This window comes from Geotrypetes seraphini, chromosome 7 (genome assembly GCF_902459505.1).
Source record: "Geotrypetes seraphini chromosome 7, aGeoSer1.1, whole genome shotgun sequence".
In the NCBI taxonomy this organism is placed as follows: Eukaryota; Metazoa; Chordata; class Amphibia; order Gymnophiona; family Dermophiidae; genus Geotrypetes; species Geotrypetes seraphini.
The window spans coordinates 170,120,236-170,145,023 of NC_047090.1; the positions used below are offsets into that span (position 1 = coordinate 170,120,236).

Consider the following 24,788-nt stretch of genomic DNA (forward strand, 5'->3'; position numbering starts at 1 on the left):
AAGATTGTCAAGTGATTTGCAAAAATTAATTTGATTGATTATTATACACTTGTTGTAAGAGATGAAAATGAATAAAGATTTACAAACAAATATTTACATGTATTTCACATCATAAATCCATATAAAAACCTTAAAAAGTGAGGGATTATTGGTATTGAACTTTCCAAAGGTTAAATTTCCAAAAATGCTATTTGATAAAAGAGTGATCAGGTTGGAACTAATATCTGAGAAGATATATGCAATTTATTTATGGATAGACCATTACATCACAGGTCCTACACATAGCACTTATACAGTTGTGTATATGAAACCTGTCTGTATATTGCGTTTATAACAATTGAGGTTTCTTGCCATTATTTGTTGATATTAGTTGCTCATTTATAACATGTGCTTCTGTAGACAGCAGAATCGATAAGACACGAAGGTGGGGTGATATCATCTGACGGCACCAGATTAGAACTACTCTTCCAGATCTCAAACGTTTAGTGTAAAATTCTCAGTGTATACTTTCCTTCCCATTCATAGCAGTCTCCTCAGCAGATCAGCTAATTCTAAAGTTCAAAACAATGAAACAACTCTTAGGAGGCATTTTGTGCTTTATCAGTCCTTTTGTTTGTGGAAAACATCTCAACAGGTGAGCAGCACTGCTTTTTCCATCAGCAAACTTCTTTCTGTTCTACATCTCTCAGCAAATGCACTGATAAGTCCATGAACTAAGCCATTTCAAGTGTGAAGTGTTTGACTATGCTGGACTTTGGACTGCTATTGCAGAATCAGTGATTCTGGCCACAGTATCAAATGACCCATAAGAAATACTGATCAAATGTGTATGACATTTATCAACCTCTGATTGCATGGAAGCCATCTGCTCTATATTTTTGAAGAAAGAGCCAGCAAGAAAACTTGCATGTATTGAACCATAGAGAGTAGTGAGCAGCTTGAAATTCTTTCTTTTCCAAAGAATCAAACTAGAATCCTTTTTGGGGAGAGTCTTAGCTACATGACTACTGAAGAGTGTAATAACTAGACCTTATTAGATCCTGTAGATGATTGGACTTTATATTTCATATTCAACCATTTAGAAAGAAGCTGAATAGACTATGGATTCTGTCACGATGGAATTGCTGCTAAAGGGAAAGGGATGAGGTTTGATATACACTTCTCCCTTGATATTCGTGGGGGTTGGGTGCAGAGCCGGACCGCGAAGTGTGAAAAATTGCCTATATGTTTTCGGCCGGCTCTGACCCACCCCCGCCTCATTCCGGCATCCCCGCCTCCCTTCCGGCATCCCAGACCTTATCTGGTGGTCTAGTGGGCTTTCGGGGCAAGAGCAATCTTCCTACGCTCCTGCCCTGTGCAGATCACTCCTAGAAAATAGCTGCCATGAGTTCCCGTTGTAGTCTCGAGACAATATATATAAATCTTTCCTTTTGGCTAAGTATTGATAATAATATTGCCATTTATAGCTAAAGAGACATATAAAGAAACTGTTTTATTTTACTTTTGTGATTATGATAGACATACCAAGGAGTTGCTGATCTTTAAGTATACCATGTACAAGAATAGTTACTGTTGTCTTAGAGGCCTCTATATATTTTAGAAGGCCAAAGATGTTTAATCTGGGCTCCGTTTCCTGTGAAGAGGAAAGGGAACATTCTTAGCCATTTTAATGCAAACTTAGTATAGGTTTAAACAGAATATACATTTTTTTTTAAATAAAATGCCTGAGTATTGGGCACTCATTCCTTGATGGTGGTGAAAGGTACTTGTGATCTGGGTTGGCCACTGTTGGAAACAGGATACTGGACTTGTTGGATCTTTGGTCTGTCCTAGTATGGCAGATCTTATGTGCAGGAATTCCACATTCAGTGGAAGTAAGTCTGGAGAGAAAGAAGGAAGGTAATGAACCAGTTTTGACTAGGACAATAAGGAGGCAATGGGATCTACACAGATGTTTTCTGTGCAGGTGTATGATGGCTCTTTAGGTCACAGTAGAGAAGGAACATCGAATGGATTTTTGAGATATTACTTCACAAAATCTGCAGACAAGAATGAGAATACTCAGACAACTGAAAATATATTGGTGAGGCAGATTCATGGTGCATTAGGAGAAAAGTGTTGCACAGATGGAGGAGAGTAAACAGTGGAGTGCCGCAGGGATTTGTACTGAACTAGTGCTATTTAACTTATTTATAAACAATCTGGAAATTGGAATGATGAGTGAGGTGATTAAATTTGCAGATGACACTAAACTGTTCAAAGTTGTTAAAACGCATGCTGATTGTGAAACATTGCAGGCAGACCTTAGAAAATTGGAAGACTGGACGTCCAAATGGCAGATGAAATTTAATGTGGACAAATGCAAACTGATGCATATTGGGAAGAATAATCCAAATCACAGTTACCGGATGCTAGGGTCCACCTTGGGGGTTAGCGCCCAAGAAAGGGATATGGGTGTCATTGTAGACAATACGATGAAATCTTCTGTCCAACGTGTGGCGGTGGCCAAAAAAGCAAACCAGGTGCTAGGAATTATTTAAAAAGAGATGGTTAACAAAACTAAAGATATTATAATGCCTCTGTATCGCTCTATGGTGTGACCTCACCCGGAGTATTGCGTTCAATTCTGGTCTCTTTATCTCAAGAAAGATATAGCGGCACTAGAAAAGGTTCAGAGAAGAGCGACCAAGATGATAAAGGGGATGGAACTCCTTTCGAATGAGGAAAGACTAAAAAGGTTCGGGCTCTTCAGCTTGGAAAAGAGAAAGCTGAGGAGAGATATGATTGAAGTCTACAAAATCCTGAGCGGAGTAGAATGGGTACAAGTGGATTTATTTTTCACTCCATCAAAAATTACAAAGACTAGGGGACACTCGATGAAACTGCAAGGAAATACTTTTAAAACCAATAGGAGGAAATATTTTTTCACTCAGAATAGTTAAGCTCTGGAACGCTTTGCCAGAGGTTGTGGTAAAAGCAGATAGAGCAGCTGGTTTTAAGAAAGGTTTGGACAAATTCCTGAAGGAAAAGGCCATAGTCTGTTATTAAGACATGGGGGAAGCCACTGCTTGCCATGGATCAGTAGCATGGAATGTTGCTACTCTGGATTTTGGCAAGGTACTAGTGACCTGGATTGGCCACCATGAGATGGGCTACTGGGCCACATGGACCATTGGTTTGACCCAGTAAAACTATTCTTATGTTCTTATGAGCAAGTCCTTTGCAGTGTTGGGCAGTTCATAGAAGAGGTTCTGGCATTGCACTGATATTTATTTGCAGGGAGTGAGTCCAAGCACCTCTTCTTGGAAGGAGAATATATGCTGGTCTGCTTGTGCTTCATCGACTTTGACTAGAGTTAGTGAAAGCAGCTTTTGTACAGCTATTTGCAGGTGCTCAAGAAGCTTCTTTACTGTGAGCCTGGATACCGCAAGGGCATCTCTCTATGGTTCACTACGCCACCCACCAAGTTACTTAAGACACATGTGTGTAGCTCTACTAGGATGTCCCATACCAGATGCTGCTGTTTTAGACAGGTTTGTACCTTTTTATTCTCATTTTTGTGTGATGGAAGGGGGGGGGGGGTCAGTGAGCACTGGGGGAGTCTTACCTTGATGCGTGCAGTGGTCCTCCGGTCAGTTTGGGCACCTTTGTGGCACTTAGACCCTTCTAAAACCGGTCTAGTTCCAAACTTATAAGTTCTGTCCAGGATGTCTTGCAAATTGTTTGATTATCGCTACAAGACATCCATGTCTAACCCGCCCTTGACACTGCCCAAAGCATGCCCATAACATGCCTCTACCATGCCCATCTCGTGCTCTGAATGTACAGAGGCTGGAATACCTTACTAGGCTTACAAAAAGACGATTTCGATTATTGGCAAGTGAACTATTAGGGTCACTGTGCCTAGAGGTAGAGGGATAGTCTGCACTGGAGTAGTTGATTTCTGTGCAGAAAAGATGTTTCTGTGAGATTTTTCTTTTTCTTTTGTTATGCATTTCAGAATAATCACACAAGCATTCACTTGTTCAAGTAAAACAGAACTGAAAACAATCTATTTAAATAAAGAAAAACCAATTAGGTAACAATTAAAATTCTTCCTTAGACCCTAATAGTGAAGAGAAAGTGAATAAACCATATGGAGATCTAATGAAGAATAATAAACTAGAAGAAAAGGCCCTAATGTGAATTAAGCCCAGACATAATCTTAAATTGTTTGCAATTAGCTTCAAATTCAGGTAGATATTTTCTTCAAATCGATAAAGGCTTTCAGATGCTCCAGCTGATAATAAACATAAGTTATACCCAAATATTTTATATATACATGGATAAGCCAACAAAAATGTAGTTCCTGATAAGAGAACATCTTGTCTCAAAGCTAAAAATGCTTTTCTAGTATCTTGTGTCTGTCATGTCAAATTTGGGTAAATCCACACTTTTTTCCCACAAAAGAAAAATTGAGCATTGTGAAAATACAATTTCATTATTAAGTTCATGTCCTGTTCAAAGACAAATGATACCAATAATGTTGATCTTTCTGAATTCTCAGTTATAGAAGATTCAAGAATTACTGAGATCCTGATTTCTCATTCCTTGATTATCAGTCTCTAAGGACTCTCCTGTTTTCTTTGAGGAAGTATAATATACTGTACTTTTCAGCAACTAAATACTCTGAATCAATTTAGCCTCTTTGTGCTCTGGAGGGCTTTCAAAAACAATACCTAGGGGCCCATAATCAAAAAATTAAACGTCCAAAAAGCATCCTAAATGAGCACTTGGACGTCCTAATTGCCAATAATCGAAATCGTCTTTTTGTAAGTCTAGCAAGGTATTCCAGCCTCTGTACATTCAGAGCACGAGATGGCATGGTGGAGGCATGTTATGGGCATGCTTTGGGCAGTGTCAAGGGCGGGTTAGACATGGACGTCTTGTAGCGATAATCAAACAATTTGCAAGACATCCTGGACAGAACTTATAAGTTTGGAACTAGACCGGTTTTAGAAGGTGCCCAAACTGACCGGAAGACCACTGCACGCATCAAGGTAAGACTCCCCCAGTGCTCACTGACCCCCCCCCCTTCCATCACACAAAAATGAAAATAAAAAGGTACAAATCTGTCTCTAAAACAGCAGCATCTGGTATGGGGCATCCTAGTAGAGCTAAACACATGTGTCTTAAGTAACCTGGTGGGTGGCCTAGTGAACCATAGAGAGAAGGACCCAGGCCCATAAGCCACTCTATTCAAACCACTACATTTATGGTGAGAAAATGTGCACCCACCAAAACCCCTCAAAGCCCTACTCTACTGCCATATAGGTGCCACCTGCAACCATAAGGGCTATTGGGGTTGTAGACAAGTGGGTATAGTGAGTTTCGGTATTTTGGGGGACTCACCATAAGAAGGGAGTTCTGGTGAGATGTTTATCTGGCACCCTAAGGTGCCCCACTGCTTTGTTGCCATGTCTGGGTGGCCAGTCCAATACAGGACTAGCCTCTCCCATGTCCAAATGGTCTTTTATGGGCATTTGGAACCTGGATAAAATTTTGTTCAAAAATGTGGTATAAAGATAGATGTCCTGATGGTCTGGGTGTCCCAATAGCTTGGATGTCCAGATAGAGTATTTTCAAAAAATAAAATAAAATTTCTAGACGTATGGTGGTTTGCCTTTCGAAAATGGGCATTTTCGTACTGCCAACTTTGGATGTCCAATGCCATATGTCCAAATTGGCCTTAGACATATGTTTTGAAAATGCCCCTCCATGTCTCTATGGTCTTGTTCATGCCCAGAGTTCAAGAGACATGTAATATGTATATCAAACTTCTTGAGTTTTCTCTCACATTTCGGGCATGAAGAAAATCTTGTCTTAGTTTTCTACTTTTTGCAGGAAAATGATAAAAAATATGACAAAAACAGCAACATAATAGAACTTTGTTTTATGTCCATTCATCTGAGCAGTTAAAATAAAACAAAGGAACTAAAGAGACTGCTGCATTCAGGTAGGATTACACGTGCTTAGAACTTTCTATTAAAGTTCTGAACTCAGAGAGCAGATCTGTCCTGGTGCCATCAGATGACATGAATCCCACTTAATGTTGCTTGTTAATGGAAAAGTAAGGTTCTGCTTCCTGCACTTTGCTTTATCCAGCAGCGGTGACTAGGGGGAATCAGGCTTGATATTTTTTATTGGGCTAGCAAGCAGTCAAAAATGCTAGCTTTTGAGGTGACAAACGGCCTCTTTTTACAAAGCCACGCAGAAACAGCCGCAAAGCTCTTTAAATCTCTATTGGCTTCGGGACCGTTAACGCAGCGCAGCCGCTAGCGCGGCTTTGTAAAAGAGGCCGTAAGTTGTTTTTTTTTTAGTTCAGGCACTGAACATTTTCAGATGCTATATGCAAGAGGTTTGGGGGGATTTTTTTCTTCTAAGCATAGAATGGAATTCTTGCTTTTATGTAATACATGGCATTCTTCTGTTTGTTTATTCAGTTCAAGGTCTTAAGGATTTGGTGTGGTTACCAATAGAGCAATATCGAAAAGATGGTCGCATCGTGCGAGGATTTCAGAGAGGAGCAGCTTCGTTTGGCACCTCTACTGCAATGGCAGCTTTGGAACTGACAAACAGAATGGTTCAAACTATTCAGGTATTTATTCCTCGTTACTTTTTCCAAATACTGTTGATCAGAGAGATAGGCAGTGCATTTGCTTTTAGGAGGAGATTCTGTATAGGACGCCAGTCTTAGTGGCCACCTAACAAGCAGCTGAGAATCACACCTGTGTCCTATACACTACAGAATTGCATCTGCCCTAAGGGACAGATGCCTAACTGCCCCGATTCTCTAACCAGCGCACATGTCACAGGCATCAGTTAGAGAATCGACAAGGGATCCCTTGCCATCAGCTGATCGTGGCAAGGACCTCTCCCCCCACATAAAATCTCCCGGTGGTGCAGCGGGCATATAGGCAGGCAGGTTGGGATCCTCTGCAGTGGCTTCATCAGTGAGCGTGCAGGGAGAGATCCCTGGCGGCAGTGGTCAGGCTGCGTACCCCCAAAAGACGGCCCGCGTACTCATACCTCGTGTTGAAAAACACTGGTCTGTACAATGCCTAAAAGGCAATTCTACAAAGCACACATATAACACTTGATTCTATAAAGGACACCTAATTATATAGACACGCTTAAATTCGCTGAGTGTCGCTGAGCGCAATTCTCTATTGTGTGTCTATGCATAATAGACTCTAGCTGAGCATTGGACTGCTGGACATCTAAACGACATCTAACATTTAGGCATGCTTTATAGAATTTGTGTCTAATCTCCTGTGTGTTATGCATTTAGTCAAATACCATAGCTTCTTTTGGGGATCACTTGTGTAGGATTTCCACTGCTCTTGTTTTATCAGTCAGCTGGTATTGCAGGTGATGCTTGGACAGCACCCTCAGATCAATTCTATCAATGTGTCAGACACCCAATCTAGGAATAGACAATGTCACGGGGACAAATTTGTCCTCTTACCCGCGGGATCTATCTCTAGCCCCATCCCATCCCCGCAAGTTCTGCCTGTCCCATCCCTGCAAGCTCTGTCCTCATCTGCACAAGTGATATTAAAGTGTTTGAGCTGCTGACCAGTTGACTTCTAGGATGATATACGAGTATAACGCCAACAGGAAGATTTCTTGATTTGTTTTAACCATTATAATTTTGATGAGTTCAATTGGAGTCTTCAGATTAGAAGCATAGAAAAATGTAGGCAGATAGAAGCCATTTGGTCCATCTAGTCTACCTATCCATTAGAGAATTTATTTATTTTAAAAATTTATGTTTCGCATATCCTACAATTCTATGTGGATTACAATAAAACATCCAAAAAGATAAGACATACAAATAACAATCTCACAATGAAAAACTTGTTACAATAAATAATAAAAAAAAGTTTTTTAATGGCATAGGGACAAATTTTCCCTGTCCCTGCAGGAACTCATTTTCCTACCCCGTCCTGGCAAGTTCTTTTCCTGTCCTTGCCCCTTCCCTGCAAGCTCTGTCCTCATCTGCACAAGCCTCAAACACTTTAAAATCATAAGTGTTCAAATCTTGTGCGTTTAAGGCAGAGCTTACAGGAGTTGGACAGGGATAGCGACAAAACTCATGGGGACAGGATGGGGAAATTGAGTTCCTGCATGAACGGGGACAAATTTGTCCCCATGTCATTCTCTACTACCCATGCTATCTACTATTTCCTTCCTCTCCCTTAGAAATCCAATGGACTTGTCCCAAATGTTCTTGAATTTAGATCAAAAATATAATGCTGTAATATTTGATTGTTTTTACTATTTTTAAAATATTTTTTCTTAATACTCTATATCCACAACCTTTGTTCAGTGATAAGACTCTTTACAATGTGCTCAGTGCTCCTCCACCCGGGTCATTAGCTAAACGCTGTAACCGTGTGTGTGACTGCTGGGAACCATCATTGCACATGTAAGTTCCCACCTGAATATCTATTCAACTTCTCAAAATAACCAGCTTTAAATTGCTACTTATCTTTAGCATAGATGTTCCACGGTGATGATGTGCAATGAGGATCTGCAATTCACAGTTTTTTGTTTATACAAAAGTGCTCATGCAAAATCAGGAAATTATATTAAAACCTTCAGTCATTTCATTGCTCTTTTTCTTATTTCTCTGGTTCTGGTTACAGCATTATATTTTTTATGCATATAGTGTGAATGCTGTATAGTACAAGTAAAGATCCCAAGCAAAATAAGATCTTGAATTTAGATCAACATTTATGATTTCACTTTGCCAGACAAAAAAAATCTTAACTTCTTACAATCATAAGTTAGTAAAAAAAAAAAGTCATAAATGTGTCCCCTAGCTATTTAAGCACATTAGTACATCAGAAGAAGAAAACATTATTCTCACAGTAATAGTTTTAGGCTGTTTCTTTAGCATGTCTTCTACTAAAGTGTTTGTTCCCATATATTCATTATACAATTTCCATAACACTGCATTAATGTGACATTCAGAGTAATTCCTTGATTTCCACGTTTCCCTTTTTATGTCCCCATCCCCATACAGCAGTGGTCTCAAACTCGCGGCCCGATAGGTACTATTTTGAGGCCCTCTGTATGTTTATCATAATCACAAAAAGTAAAATAAAACAGTTTCATGATTTTATGTCTCTTTAGCTATACACTTCCTCCTCCTCATTCGTGAATCCACACTTGTGGTTTCACAAATTTACGATTTTTTTTTTTTTTTGGGGGGGGGGGGGAGAACCCCATATTTTATCACATTCCCGACTCTCTCCCGCCTTCCTCCCGGCATCCCGGCCTTACCTGGTGGTCTAGCAGGCTTTCGGGCCAATGGGAAATGATTGCCGTGAGTTCCCGTAGTCTCTCAAGACTATTGGCGATCTACACAGGCAGGAGCGTAGGAAGATTGCTCCTGCACTGAAAGCCTGCTAGACCACCAGGTAAGGCTGGGATGCCGGGGTGAAAGCGGGAGGGAGGCGGGGGTGGGTCAGAGCCGGACGAGAAGATATTCGTGTTTTTTCTTCATTCATGGTCCGGCTCTGCCCCTATCCCCAGCGAATACCGAGAGAGAAGTGTAAATTACAATATTATTATTAAGACTTATCCAAAAGGAAAGATTTATAAACTATAAAGAGTTTTACCTCAAGCAAAATTGTCATTTCTTTAATAAGACATTAACTTTTTTTCTGAGGCCCTCCAAGTACCTACAAATCCAAAATGTGGCCCTGCAAAGGGTTGGAGTTGGAGACCACTGCCATACAGCATACTTGAGGGACATTTTTCTGCTTACCAGCCTTGTGAGCTAGCCTGAAATCTCTTTTTTTGGAGTAGCAGGTATTGTTATAGTAATGGTGGCAGCTTTGTCTCCTTCCCTGGGCTCTAGCGATTACAGTTGATACAGAATACAGCAGCCTGTCTGCTTTTCAACAAACTTTACATTGGCTCCCTATTCAATCAAGAGTGAAGTTCAAATGTGTCTGTTTAGTATTCAAAATATTTCATGGTGATTTAGTTTTACCACTGATAATATGTTCATCGCAACAAAGCTGCCTAATATTTTCCACTCTTTATAAACTAATACCGCCATCTTTTAAAGATGTTCAGTCTAAGAGTTTAGCCTCTCGTTCTTTCTACAATTTTTTTTGGAATAACATTCCTATTAGTTTAAGATCATGTACCCTAATCTAATGTTAAAAAAAAAATTTAAAACCTTTTTTATTTTAGGCTCCTCTGGAAGATTATCACATGTAATATACATAATTTTTGTAATTCATCATATTTAAATCGTACTATAAACCCCATCGAGCCCTATTTCGTAGGGATGATAATAATAATAACAACAGTTTATATACCACAGGACTGTGAAGTTCTATGCGGTTTACAAAGATTAAAAGAAGATACAAATAGATTGAACTTAACAGGGTGGAAGCTAGTGATTAACAGCTCAAGGGATCAGTTATTGAGGAGAAAGAGTTATATGGGTCAGCTGCCTAGATACTTCAGGAACAGATATGTTTTTAGGCGTTTCCTGAATTCCCCATAAGTAGTAGGCGTAAGCAATTGCGCTATATAAGACAAAGGGTTAGATTTGATTAGTTTCATGGCATACCTAAGCCCTGTTAAACTGGAGACTCAAGACTGAGTAGCGTTAGAGCCTCTTGCCACATGTACAAAATGTCACATTGTAATTGTTTATGTATGTATGATATATAATGGGAATAAAACACATTATACTTTTAATTTCATATTTATTTCTTTTGACAAATAGGCAGCAGCAGAGACTGCTTATGACATGGTGTCTCCTGGTCCCAGTCCTATTGAGGCAAAAAGGCTGAAAAGATATTCTCATCACCATCTAGCGCATCAGCCAGTAGACCTAAGAGAGGGTGTTGCCAAAGCATATAGTGTCGTCAAAGAGGTAAGTCCATTCACAGTGTTGCACGGAAATCAATTTCTGAATGGTAAATAAAACTTGGGATCCGGAAGGTTCGCCCCCCACATTTCGCCCCCAGCAATTCGCCCCTCACATTTCGCCCCCCACATTTCGCTCCCAGACACATTTCGCCCCCACACATTTCGCCCCCACATATTTCGCCCCCCGGATGTTTCGCCCCCACACATTTCGCCCCCACACATTTCGCCCCCACATTTCGCCCCCACACATTTCGCCCCCGTCTCGGAGCGCAAATCCTTACCTCGGAGCGCAAATCAGTCCAGCTACTGTTGTGAGCGCGAGAGAAGCCAAGGGGGATCGAGGCTTGGCCAAAGCGAGACAGCGTCCCGCGAGAGCTGTGCGGGAGCGAAGCCAAGGGGGGGAGGGAGTTGTGAGCGCGAGAGAAGCCAAGGGGGATCGAGGCTTGGCCAAAGCGAGACAGCGTCCCGCGAGAGCTGTGCGCGAGCGAAGCCAATGGGGGGGTAGGGAGTCGAAGCCTGGGGATGAAGGGGGATCGGGGCTTGGGCCGAAAGGGAACATGAGCTGTGCGCGAGCGAAGCCAAGGGGGGGTAGGGAGTCGAAGCCTGGGGATGAAGGGGGATCGGGGCTTGGGCCGAAAGGGAACATGAGCTGTGCGCGAGCGAAGCCAAGGGGGGGTAGGGAGTCGAAGCCTGGGGATGAAGGGGGATCGGGCCCAAGGCCAGAGCGAGACAGCGGAAAGGGATGAAGGGGGATCGGGGCTTGGGCCGAAAGGGAACATGAGCTGTGCGCGAGCGAAGCCAAGGGGGGGTAGGGAGTCGAAGCCTGGGGATGAAGGGGGATCGGGGCTTGGGCCGAAAGGGAACATGAGCTGTGCGCGAGCGAAGCCAAGGGGGGGTAGGGAGTCGAAGCCTGGGGATGAAGGGGGATCGGGCCCAAGGCCAGAGCGAGACAGCGGAAAGGGATGAAGGGGGATCGGGGCTTGGGCCGAAAGGGAACATGAGCTGTGCGCGAGCGAAGCCAAGGGGGGGTAGGGAGTCGAAGCCTGGGGATGAAGGGGGATCGGGCCCAATTACCAAAGAGGTTTACATTGTACAAAATTTAAAATATAAGTAAAAATGGGGTAGTAAAAAGACAGACTGCATGGTATTAAAGACAAAACACGCTAAAAGGGGAAAATGGTTGGGACACATTGCATAAAAAGAAAGGGGCATGGGGAAAAGAAGAGGGAGAAATGGAATGTCTGATATGTGGCCATTGCCTGAGTCTCATGAGTAATTAAACCTAGGTATAGATCTTTAAAGAGAAAGGTTTTGAGGCTAGATTTGGAGTTGTTGCAGTTAGTTTCCTGCCTTGCTACAATCCCTCATGCCATGCTTGCCACACAATGTTTAACGTTCCATGTGTGCATGACACACATAGCACGGAGCTCTGGCCCAAGCCCCGATCCCCCTTCATCCCCAAACTTCGACTCCCTACCCCCCCTTGGCTTCTCTCGCGCTCACAACAGTAGCTGGACTGACCTACCCCCCCTTGGCTTCGCTCGCGCACAGCTCATGTTCCCTTTCGGCCCAAGCCCCGATCCCCCTTCATCCCCAGACTTCGACTCCCTACCCCCCCTTGGCTTCTCTCGCGCTCACAACAGTAGCTGGACTGACCTACCCCCCCTTGGCTTCGCTCGCGCACAGCTCATGTTCCCTTTCCGCTGTCTCGCTCTGGCCCAAGTGCGCGATCCCCCTTCATCCCCAGACTTCGACTCCCTACCCCCCCTTGGCTTCTCTCGCGCTCACAACAGTAGCTGGACTGACCTACCCCCCCTAGGCTTCGCTCGCGCACAGCTCTCGCGGGACGCTGTCTCGCTTTGGCCAGGTGCTCCTGCTTGGATAATCACTGGCGTGTATGGGGGGAGGGGAAAGTAGCCGTGTTCAGCACACACATCCCACCCTTCTCTAATACAGCTGTCTAATGCTGCAGTTGATTGCATCTCTCCAGAAGCCTCGATCCCCCTTGGCTTCTCTCGCGCTCACAACAGTAGCTGGACTGATTTGCGCTCCGAGGTAAGGATTTGCGCTCCGAGACGGGGGCGAAATGTGTGGGGGCGAAATGTGGGGGCGAAATGTGGGGGGGCGAAATGTGGGGGCGAAATGTGGGGGGGCGAAATGTGGGGGCGAAATGTGTGGGGGCGAAATGTGTGGGGGCGAAATGTGTGGGGGCGAAATGTGTGGGGGCGAAACATCCGGGGGGCGAAATGTGCGGGGGCGAAATGTGAGGGGCGAATTGCTGGGGGCGAAATGTGGGGGGCGAAACTTCCGTGAACCATAAAACTTGAAGGGGAGGATGACCTATTGCAGGGGTCCTCAAATTCATGCCACAATAAATATTAATGAGATCCGTTTGCATGGTTTTCAAAGCCATATATGCAGATAAATAGTACCTGAATATGTAACAAGAGCAAAGAAACTGACCCTGGAAAATCCATAGAGAAAAAGTCCAAGAGAAACAAAAAAAAACCTGTGGAGAGACGATGTTCCTGAGTTGGACTTTATTCAAAAATATCTTTTTAAAAATCAACAGAGCAATCCACATAAAAACCTTAAGGGCCTAGTCCGCTGGGAACGTTGGACCCAACACAGTCCGTGTTTCGACAGTAGTGTCTTCCTCAGGGGTCCCTGCTAGTCCTAGGATGAAAAATACGTGGAAAGGCTAAACAATCCAAAAGTACAGATGCGTAGAAGCTCCGCATATGACGTTCAGATCCAAGTTTCTGTGTGTAAACTAATTGTTTGAAAATTGCCCCCTCTCAGTGCAATGAAAAGTGCATATCTAGAAGAGCCGTTTCCCCAGGTCCGTATTTTTGGCTGGATCAAGCGATAGCATGTGTCGCCTGTGGGGAAGAAGTAACTTCACTGCTGGAAATGGTCCCACTTCAGTGAAATTCCTTCAGGGCAGCATTTATTTCTTGCTATAATAATTCCTGTCAACGAGAGTGCTTGGTGCCCTCCTGTATTGTGACATGTTGAATTGGAAGAAATTAGAGGCTATAAATTCATTGTGGGGAAAATCATCTGCTGGGAGCCTAAAACTTTCAAGCCCCGGTTTAGAGGACAAGATGGCATGGTGATCCAGGTTGGTGATCCAACCTGGCCAGGCAGATGGAGAGCTGGATCCAGGTTGAGAAATGGGAAACAAGTAGCGTTGCAGGGAGATTTGTTTACTGCTGAAACTTAAAACTGGAATGCAGTTAGTTTGAGTGAAGATTAAAAGCACCCTAGCTGAAATTAAACAAGACATTTTTGATCAGAGATCCCGACAAGAGGAAATGAAAACATGGCTGAACACTTGGGTTGAAGAACTTGATACACAGGAAAAGCTTGCCTCTATAAAATAAAAATAAAAAGGAGCAACAAATCTCTGAAAACCTGGAGTATTTGGAAAATCACATGAGGAGGTGTAATTTAAGAAGGTGATCCCTATAAAGACTGCGTAAAACTCATGCTGAAGCAGTCACATGGAGATGCAGAGCTTGGACTTCCTGTGCTTATAGAAAGAGTGAATCCAGACCTGACGAGACCTACTGAAAATTGCCTGTGAAATAATATGTGCTTAAGAAGGAAATTTTTCAACAAACATGGAAGCTGTATACACTCCTTCCTCATTCGCGGTTTCGGCACCTGTGGTTTTGACTATTTGTGGGTTTTTTGTGCCCTAGTGAATCGACCTTACCTAGAGGTCTAGCGGTGATGTGGGGCGGGAGCGATCTTCCTACACTCCTGCCCCATGCAGAGCCATCATCAAAAATGGCTGATTTGAGTTCCCATGGTCTCATGAGACTACAACGGGAACTCACGGCAGCCATTTTCGATGATGGCTCTGCACAGGGAAGGAGTGTAGAAAGATCACTCCTGTCCCGCGTCACCGCTAGACCACCAGGTAAGGTCTGGGAGGCAGGAGGGAGGCGTGGGGGTGGGTCAGAGTCAGCCCAAAAGTTATTCACAAATTTTCCATATTCGCGGGCCGGCTCTGCCTCTAACCCCCGTGAATACAGAGGGAGGAGTGTAATTACAGTTGGAAAGGAGCACAGATAGATCTATATCATTCCCAAAATGATCTTTGGGAATATCCCGATATCTTTGAATGGAGGGTCTGCTCCATAAATGGGCTCGATCTATTTTAACTGAGCTTACAATCTCGTTCTTGCTTGGATCCTACCCCAATATTTTATTTATTTATTTCTTCCATTATTTAAGCCTGTCGTGTACATAATTATGGTGACAACTTTAAACCAACTTAACAAATGTTCATAAAATGATTTCAAACAAATCATAAAAATAAACATAGTTTAAACAATTGATTCTCCAAAATGAACCATAAAACAAAAGCAGAAAAATATTTCGCAACAACCATTTAACAGTTGTTTTTTTATTATTTATTTATCATTTTACAGTACATATCAAGCATAAAACTTGTACAGAAAGCAAAATCCAAGCCAAGAATTAATTACTTCAATCTAAGAAACATAATCAGTAAAAAAGAAGAAAACAATTATGCTTAAATTTCAGCTCAAGTCCTCATTGGATCCAAAATATAGCTAATGCGAGATTAATTAACAATATATCTTAAAGAAGTATAGGACTGCCAATTAAGCTGAGGTAGGTTACCCCATAATATAACCAATCTAGGGCTTAGCTCTTATCTTTTTTATCATTGTCGCGCTTGGAAAAAGAAAAAGATAAGAGCTAAGCCCATTTAACAGTTGTTAATAGATCTTTGATATCCTAACAAATCATCAAGTGATCTCACAAGGGAAGGGACCATATTTTATTACCAAATAGTGAATAAGGAAAAGGCTCAAGAATAAGTACACTCCAGATGCAAACATCTGGCAGCAGGTAACAAAAAGTGTCTCTCTCCCTGGTATCTCAACAAGCATGCAGGTTTATAAACAGGTGATTTTTCAGAAATATATTTTGGAACCATCCCAAGAATAGCTTTAAATGCCAGAACAAAAGCTGAAACTTACATCATTATTCAACTGGAAGCCAGTGCAATGAAAACAGAGCAATTAAAACATGCTCAAATGTTCCTATATTCAGCAAAAGACAGACTGCTACATTTTGAACATACGCAAGTCTTCAAACTTTTAGCGGGTAATCTATCAAACAATGTATTACAACAGTTATTCCGTGAGATCACATAAGCATAAAGTAACTGGGTGAAATCAGGAGCTGCAAAATAAAAATGAATCTTATGAAGTTGGCGTAAATAATAAAATGAAATTGAAACTATTTGAGATATATATTTCTCAAAACTCAAAACAGCATCCAAAGCAACTCCTAGACTACGAGCTTGGTCTTTAGCAATTATAGTACAGCCCTCCTAAGCTAATAAAGGGCAAGAGTACATACAATCATCTCGATGAATCCATAAAAGCTTGGTATTAGATGTATTCCATTGTAGCTTGCCGTATATACTCGAATATAAACCGAGATTTTTGGGCCAAAAATGGGAGTCTCGATTTATATTCAAGCCACCTTCCAATGATGGTGCTTTTTTCCTCCCCTTCCCACCCAATGACCAACTCTGTTACCTGCCTTCGATTTCCAGCACTGCTATCCTTCACTCTTCCCCGATGACTGGCACTGTTATCCCCGATGACTAACATTGCTATCTCCCCCCTGATGACTGATATTGCTAGCTCTCTTCCCCCCCTACTCCCCCTGATGACCAGCAATCCTATTCTCTACTACCCGCTCCCCCTTCCCCCCCCCCCGCCCCAGACAGACATTGCACTTACAGGCCTGATGCTCTGGAAACCATCGCTGACACTCTGTGCTGGTGAGGTGAAGGGCCTTGAACGTCTGCGCATGCTCAAGGCCTGCTGGCTCCCGCCCTCTCTGGGATTCTTGGAGTCCAGCAAGCCTTGAGCATGCGCAGAACATTGGCAGTGGTTTCCAAAGCATCAGGCTTGTAAGTGCGATGTTGGTCTGGGACAGGGGGGAGCAGCTAGTGGAGGATAGGACTGCTCAAGCCACTGTTCTTCGATTCTCCAGTGCTACCGGTGGCTTCCTCTGAACTTCCTGTTTCCACTTGGATGGACCGCAGCAAAGGAACGGTGCAGAGAAGGCCAGCAGTCAGTGCAAGAGAATTGCTCTCATGCCAGCAACCTCTTTGTAGTATTTGTGGTGAGGGGGCTTCAGAACCAGGTGGAATAACATTTAGTGGAACCGGGAGTGGGGGGAGAGAGGAATGATGAAAGAAAGGAGAGTTGCTGAATGGGAGGGGTAGAAAGAAGATGGATGGAGGGGATAGGAAGGAGATGAAGGCACATGGATTGAGGGAAGGGGAAAAGATGGGGTACATGGACCGAGGGAAGAGGCTGGAGGAGTTGCCGTACAGTAAGAGATTAGAGAAACTGGGCCTCTTCTCCCTTGAAAAGAGAAGACAGAGAGGGGACATGATCAAAACATTCAAGATAATGAAGGGAATAGACTTAGTAGAGAAAGAGAGATTGTTCACCCTCTCCAAGGTGGAGAGATTGAGAGGACACTCTCAAAAGTTGAAAGGGGATAAATTCCAAACAAACTTAAGGAAGTTCTTCTTCACCCAGAGAGTGGTAGAGAACATGAAAGCTCCGGAGGCTGTTATAGGGAAAAACACCCTCTAGGGATTCAAGACAAAGTTAGACAAGTTCTTGCTGAACCAGAACGTACACAGGCAAGGAGGTAAGGATAGACTCATTCAGGGCACTGGTCTTTGACCTAAGGGCCACTGTGTGAGCGGACTGCTGGGCACGGTGGACCACTGGTCTGACCCAGCAGCGGCAATTCTTATGTTCTTATGAGATAGTGCACATGGACAGCGGGAAGAGGAAGAGATGGTGAGATGGAGGCAGAAAAATGGAAAAAAACTGAATGTGAAAATCAGTGTCAAAGAAGGATGTAGAGTAAAAAGTGAAGGAAAGGAAAGAAACAAATGCATAAGGAGACCTTGGAAACAGCATTAAGAGCACAGATGGAACAAGATGACCAGAAAAATCAAATCGCCAGATAACAAAGGTAGGAAAAATGTTTTTATTTTCAATTTAGTGATTGAAATATTTCAGTTTTGAAAATTTACATCTGTTTTTATATTTTGGACTGTTCTGGGAAATATGCACTTCTTTCTATTTCTTTTATGGTGTACTCTGTGCAGTCTGACATATTAGGGTTTCATTTGTGTACAATAGTACTTTTAATTTGTGGGTTTGTATTTGAAAAGGGTTTTTCTGTTTTCTGCATGTGTGACTGAGGCCAGGTGTTCTGGTGGGGATGGAAGTCCAGAAACTTTGGTTGGTGTTGAGGTCCCAAGTAGGAAAATATTTGTCGGCTTGAAACAGCCCCAGCTGAAAAATTAGTGATTACTTATAGCATGATCGCTGACACATGACACTCACGTGCCCAGATTTCTAATCTTGGTATATCGTCCACAAATGAATATGAATACATGCAAATGAATATGCCTCCTTATGCACAGACCCTATACCATTTCCACACAGTTTCCAAATGAATGTTCCACTATAATTCCTCTTATACAGATATTGTTCAATCAGGGCTTGCTTTCCAGGTCCTCTAACGTCTGACTACTCCCACAGCAATATACTCTGCTACCTACTCCATCACTGCCATCAAAGATTAGGAAAAGGAGACATGTTAAATTTATTGACCAGTTATGAGAGGAGATACAAGATCTGGAAGACAGAGATAAACAGAATACAAGATGAAGGGTCCAAGTTGAGCAGAGACGAGTTGAGCAGAGAAATGGGAGCAGTTGAAGGCCTTGTACAAGGAGGAGGCACTCTTGGAAATGTCAAGGTTGAAACACATTTTTATGCTTGGAAACAAGGCGAAAAACAAGATTTTTTTTGACAGAAAAATTGAGAAGATGAGGGAGTAGATGTATATGCTGAAGGATAAAGGGAGTAAGATAATCATGGATTTGAGGGATATTAAACAGTTTCAACAGTTCTATGTAGATTCATATACAGGAGGCAGGAGTACTGAGCTGCTTGGACTTGGTCCCATTAACTGTTTTATCCAGGGAGGAGGCAGAGGGGGGCTGGATCAAGAGATCATGAGAGAAGAATCCAGGAAAGCCATACAGATACTTAAATTCGACAAACATCAGAGTTGGATGGTTTCGCTGTGAAATGTTTCCAAACATAGGAAGAGCCTTTACTGGAAGTATTTAATAGTGAAAGGTTTGGTGAGATATTGCTAAAGATGGTAGAGATCCTGGGGTTTGTCAGCCCATCTCATTGTTTAGTCTGGATATAAGAATTTTAGCAAAGATTGTGGCCAGCAGGTTGCAGAGGTTATGAAATTGGTCTATGAATACTACCAGTAGGCAGGCTGTATAAGAGAAGCGTAAGTATTGTTATATGGTAAACAATCTTGTTATGATGGTGCTGTTTTTATTGGAAAATTTAAGAAATGGTTAAATTTTTAAAAATATTAATTTATTGACTAAAAGAAATAAATGAGAGCTCTTTTCCTGTTTTTGATCATTTTCTTTCTTTCCAAAGGGGATTACTGACACCGCGCAGACCATCTATGAAACTGCTGCTCGAGAGCATGAGAACCGAGGGGTAACTGGAGCGGTTGGAGGCGTCCTCCGCCAGATTCCTCCTGCTGTGGTGAAACCTCTTATCATGGCCACAGAAGCAACCTCAAATGTCCTTGGTGGAATGAGAAACCAGATAAGGCCAGATGTTCGACAAGAAGAGTCACAGAAGTGGCGCCTTGGCGAGGACTAATGTACTTAAGAAGAAATCCATGTCCTCTGGAAAGCAGTGGGGAACTTACGGAAGCTCAGTTCACTGTAATTTTTGACTCCTGACTTAAGGACTGTTTGAGACTTTATGAACCAGATGGTGATCATGCTGCTGAGAAAATCCATATATAAATTTGGGGAAGGTGGCCCATATATGGTGACATTGCCTCTGCTGAAGCTCAATGTTTACCTCACTTAATTTGAAATGTCACCGGACAGACTCTTGCGACTCTGGGACTGAAGCTTTCCTAAGCATGGTCAGAGAACCCCTTTTTGAGGTCAGAAGAATGGTAGCAGTGCAGAATAAATCTAGAAGCTGTCTAGCAATGAAAACAAAAGAAGATTTTCTTTCTCGACTTCATGCTACTTTTAAATACCAGATTGTTTCTTTTTCATTTATGGCTTTTTTTCTTGAAAAGTCTCAATGTTCAAGAAATTACCTGTGTTCTGTTGATAGTTTAAAACATTTGGAGTGTGAATAAATGTCTCAAAAAAGATAATATATGTTACATTTGCTCAAATGATACAGAAGCATAAGGCCCGAAGGAACAAAACTCTGTTTCTTCAGGTGCAAATCTTTACACAGGTCTGAAACATTGTTCAATGAGTGTTTAAAGTACACCTAAAAATGAAAGATTGATTTCTGGCTAGCAGCATAACAGATGGGTTGTCTATCAAAATACTTGTTTTAGTCTTTTAATGACAATTGCAAGGTGTTAAGTCTTGAAGTATCCTTGGGTTTTTAAGGTGAGTATGCTGGATATAGGGGTGCACATAAATAATGTTCACATACACAATATATGTAGAAGTTCTGTGGAGAAGACGTCTTCATTTAAAGATATCTCTTCTTGACCACATACTTTCTTTGATCGTTTTCCGTCTCTAATAGTAACAAAGATGTTTTAACGACAAGCTAGGCCTCAGAACCACCCCTGTTCTGTGCTGTGTTTACAAATGTGGCGATGCAGAAGGAGCCCCTAAGGCTTGAATTTGCAACACACACGTTAATTTACTGTGGCCATGATCAAGTTGCTGCTATTCGTTCAGTCTGTTCCAGTGGGCATGGACAACGTGTGAGCTGGTACTTCCATAACTACAGAGCAAGGTCATGTCAAAATGCAGTCTCACTTACAGGAAAAGGAGTTTGGCTTCTAGGGAATCGGGCTGTTTCCTGGAATGAAGATCACCATGGTTTCTTCTTAGAAAAGGTGATGATGATTTTTTAACAGGTTTAATCCTCCTACTTTACATTGTAATTTCCCCAGTGGTTGGAATGGGAGGGAGTTAACCTCCTTTCACACCCCATAATATGGTAGAGATTCTCAAATCTCAACCCACAAGGTCATTTTCAGCTCACATGTTTGCCCCTACACTTACAATTTAGGCTTCATGAGGCCAATAAAAGAAAAGTTCCTAACAGAAACGTTATAGAATGGTCTTGGTCGGCAGTGGGCCTCGTCTGTTAGCAGACTTCCTGGCACCAGTGCTGTCTCTGCAGCACAAATTGGTGAGTTGCATCCGTGAGCATCTATGCCCTGTTCTGGAAATGCTTCATTTAAATAGAGCGGCTGGGATTGGGCTTAGGTTTGGGAGGGAGGTTTTAGGGAATGTGCATGGGTTTTAGCTAGCTCTAATAGATTTTAGCGTGGCTTGGGTTATTCCATCATAATTCAGTTCCATATTATGCCCACAGATGTGTAGCTGTAATTATTCCCTTCTGAGAAAGATGGCATCCTATTCCAGGTATAATAGCGAAGCTCAAATAGAAATGAAGAGTAGGTTCCTGTTTTAATAGTTATAAGTATTTTCTCAGACGAGGCAATTAAACACAAAACAAACCCGGTTGCAAGGCTCTTTATGAGCTTATACTGATCCATAAACTCATAGGCCAAGCTGGAGCTACAGAAAATAGTCCTGGGTCTGGACTATTTAGCTCATGTCAGATAGATATATAGGTATACATAAGCTCCATATATACACACAGTTCACAGTCTATGATATCATATCCTCCTTGTTATACAGTATACGTTCTGCTTTTATTCAAGCTAAACTGCCTCTTAAGGCATTATTCTATTTGTAAATAATGGAGTCTGTGTGTGTATATATATATTTATATAGGTCTATATAAAGTATTTATGTTCTTTCCTGAATTTCTTTCCCGGTGGCGTTTAGATGAGAATGGATTGGAAGGTTTAACGCTGAGCTCTGCAGATGTGTTAAACAGCGCAGAGCATTCGCCCATCTCATGTAGTCTGCGCTAATGGAAGAAAGAAAGTGACAGACAAGTTGCTCACAAATACTTATCTCACGGTAGTGTAAAAAGAGCATCTTCATTTGGTCTTCAGGGTTCCACGCATAAATCTTCCTGTGTGGAAAACAGCTCTCTAATCATCATTTCTGGTTGTGTGGAACCTAGCTGTTAATTACCACAAGTGGAACTTATCTGAGAGGAAGGGAGGGGGCCCTGGCTTCAGGCTCTGCTAGCTCCATTGGTCCCAGTGAAAGCGGAATGTTTCTGCAGATGGAGCAATAAAAGAGTTATCCAAAGATGTTGACGAACATGTGTTTCTGAGGCTACTTTTCTCCATCTTTAAATGGCACATATCGGACAGTTTCTCTTTCTGTTTTTCAGGGGCAAAAGCCTATGTGGTCTCAAAAGCACATGTTCTACAGCAGGGGTAGGAAACTCCGGTCCTCGAGAGCCGTATTCCAGTCGGGTTTTCAGGATGTTCCCAAAGAATATGCATTAAAAGCAGTGCATGCAAATAGATCTCATGCATATTCATTAGGAAAATCCTGAAAACCCGACTGGAATATGACTCTTGAGGACCGGAGTTCCCTACTCCTGTTCTACAGTCTCTTTGAATGGTTCTTCACAGCTTTCAAAGAATCCTGCTCTAGTTTGTTACAGATGTTGATTAGTAATAAGTTAACGGCTCCACAAGCATCAGTACTGATTTATTGGCCCAGCAGACCTCATGTCACTAGTTCCGATGCCTCATACGGATTTTACTTTTTTCTCCTCTTTGCAATTAATAATCTGATTTCTAATTACTGCATTGTGGAAAACTTTGCAACTAGGGTTACAGTTTGGATATTTTTTCATTGACTTCGCATGATGGGATTATATGATGACAAATACCAGGGCAAAATGAAGAGACACATAATAAAGTGATTCTCACGTGGTATGTGTTTTATTGGAGATAGTCCACGTCATTTAATAAATATCCCAATGAGTTTCATTGTTTTAGAAATAATAATGTTATGTTCATTTGATAGGGAGCGTGAACTGGGAAGCAGTTTGACTTGGTGGGCCCCCCTGTGCTGGTTCTCCAAGAGCCACACTGGGTATCACTAGTTGAAAGGAGCAGCAAGGAAAGCTTCTGAGCCAGAGAAATTCTTTCTGTGTTCCGCGTTTCTCTTAGAATGGGAATGTTGATGTGATGGGCAAGCCTCACGCTCACTTGGAAAGAGAATATGCAGCGTCTTGGAACAATGAGCTCTTGCTTTCCTTTTACTTTCTATCTGTTGTGGGTATGTGCCTTTAACTGTTAGACTGAATGTATGTGATAACTGTTCTGACCGAACTTTATTTACACATGAAAGCGTTTTCATATGCATCCATAGCGGAATGGGAAGATTTTTTAGTCTTTGGTACATGGTGCATATATTTTTGTTCACATCTTAGAAATATTATTATAGCTTATTGGAGCTGTTGCCCTGTATGTATATGTATATATTTTTATTTTGCACTTTTGTTGTATAAAACGTTCTGTGGCATTATTTGTATACAGGTTGCTAGTGTAAAAACGACATATAAAAATTGCATCAATTCAAAAATCAAATTTGAAGGGAATTAAAATAATTTGTACTTAGTTTGCTTAAAGCACTCTGTATTATAAGGCTGAGAACTATTTTTAGACCATATTGTACCTTCACCAAGCCTCAATGTATATTTTTAGTATATTAAAATTGTGAAGGCCTAATACAGTTTTAGTAGGCCCTTCTGTTAAATATATATAATTTAAAGTTCCTGGTTGGTATGACTACCTAAATAAATATTTTCGTCTCTCTAAGAACTCAGAGCTTGTGTATCTGTCTGTATTCATTTAAGGTGCAAACTGACGACTTAAGGACAAGGTTTCATTTCATCCACAGAACAGGCAGTGGCAAAACTTTGAGGCCAAGAGCACGAGTCAGTGTATGCAATCTCCGGCCAACAATTTCAGTTGATGTGAAATTACGATGATGGTGTTTTGTGATGGAGGACACCTGAAAACTGGACTGAGAAAACCAACTTATTTCACATAAGGGGTCAGGGTGGGGTGGAAGTTATCAAGGGGACTGATGCACAAAGCATTAGTGTATCAGTAACCCGGTTTTGCTATGGATTTTACTAAACAAGCAATACACAAATGAACTCATGCTGAAACCATTACTGCTTTCTTGGCTAGCATTAGTGCAGAGGTGCAAGCAATTCGGAAGTCTCTTATTGCACTGTTAGTATTGATGCGGACTGAACTGTCTCCAATGCTTTAGGAAGGAAGCTTCCACAAATGTTGGATTTTTGCCATTTCTCTGCAAGTCAGTCGAGGACTTTTCAGGGTTCTTGGCTGATAGGCTGCTTCGTGCTTCTGATTCACAGTTTGAGGGTTTGTGGGGTTATGACTATAGATCTAATGACTTTGCTGATCAAGAAGAGTCACTGGTTCAGGCTCTTCCCCTTCCCAGGAAAGGAAAAAGTTGTTCCCCAGCCCAGTGTCCTTCCTTTAATTAGGGGGGAGGGAAGCATTCTATAAAGTAGATAATAACATTTATGTATCAATTACACATGTAAATGATTAGAATAGAGATCTATATCTGCATATGTAAGTAAATGCCACAATTCCACCTAAGCACTATTCTGTAAACACGCATATATCTTAAGAACATTGGGTGAAAGGTTTCATCGTATTGTCTATGATGACACCCAGATCCTTTTTCTAGTGCATATTTAGTAGGTAGGCGGTGTCTGGTAGAGCATGTTCAGGCCTTACATTTG

General features: G+C 42.0%; 1 protein-coding gene across 2 annotated transcripts in view; it reads left to right on the forward strand.

The window, feature by feature from the left end:
• Positions 1 to 23,832, forward strand: part of ATG2B (autophagy related 2B) — a 253,132-nt gene extending 229,300 nt beyond the window's left edge. For both annotated transcript variants that reach the window (XM_033950876.1, XM_033950877.1), the window contains exons 40-42: positions 6,483 to 6,637; positions 10,796 to 10,945; positions 19,500 to 23,832. In XM_033950876.1, the coding sequence (XP_033806767.1) occupies positions 6,483 to 6,637; positions 10,796 to 10,945; positions 19,500 to 19,730 (536 nt within the window). In that variant the 3' untranslated portion in view covers positions 19,731 to 23,832. The remainder of the gene's footprint in view (positions 1 to 6,482; positions 6,638 to 10,795; positions 10,946 to 19,499) is intronic.
• The last annotated feature ends 956 nt before the right edge of the window (positions 23,833 to 24,788 follow it).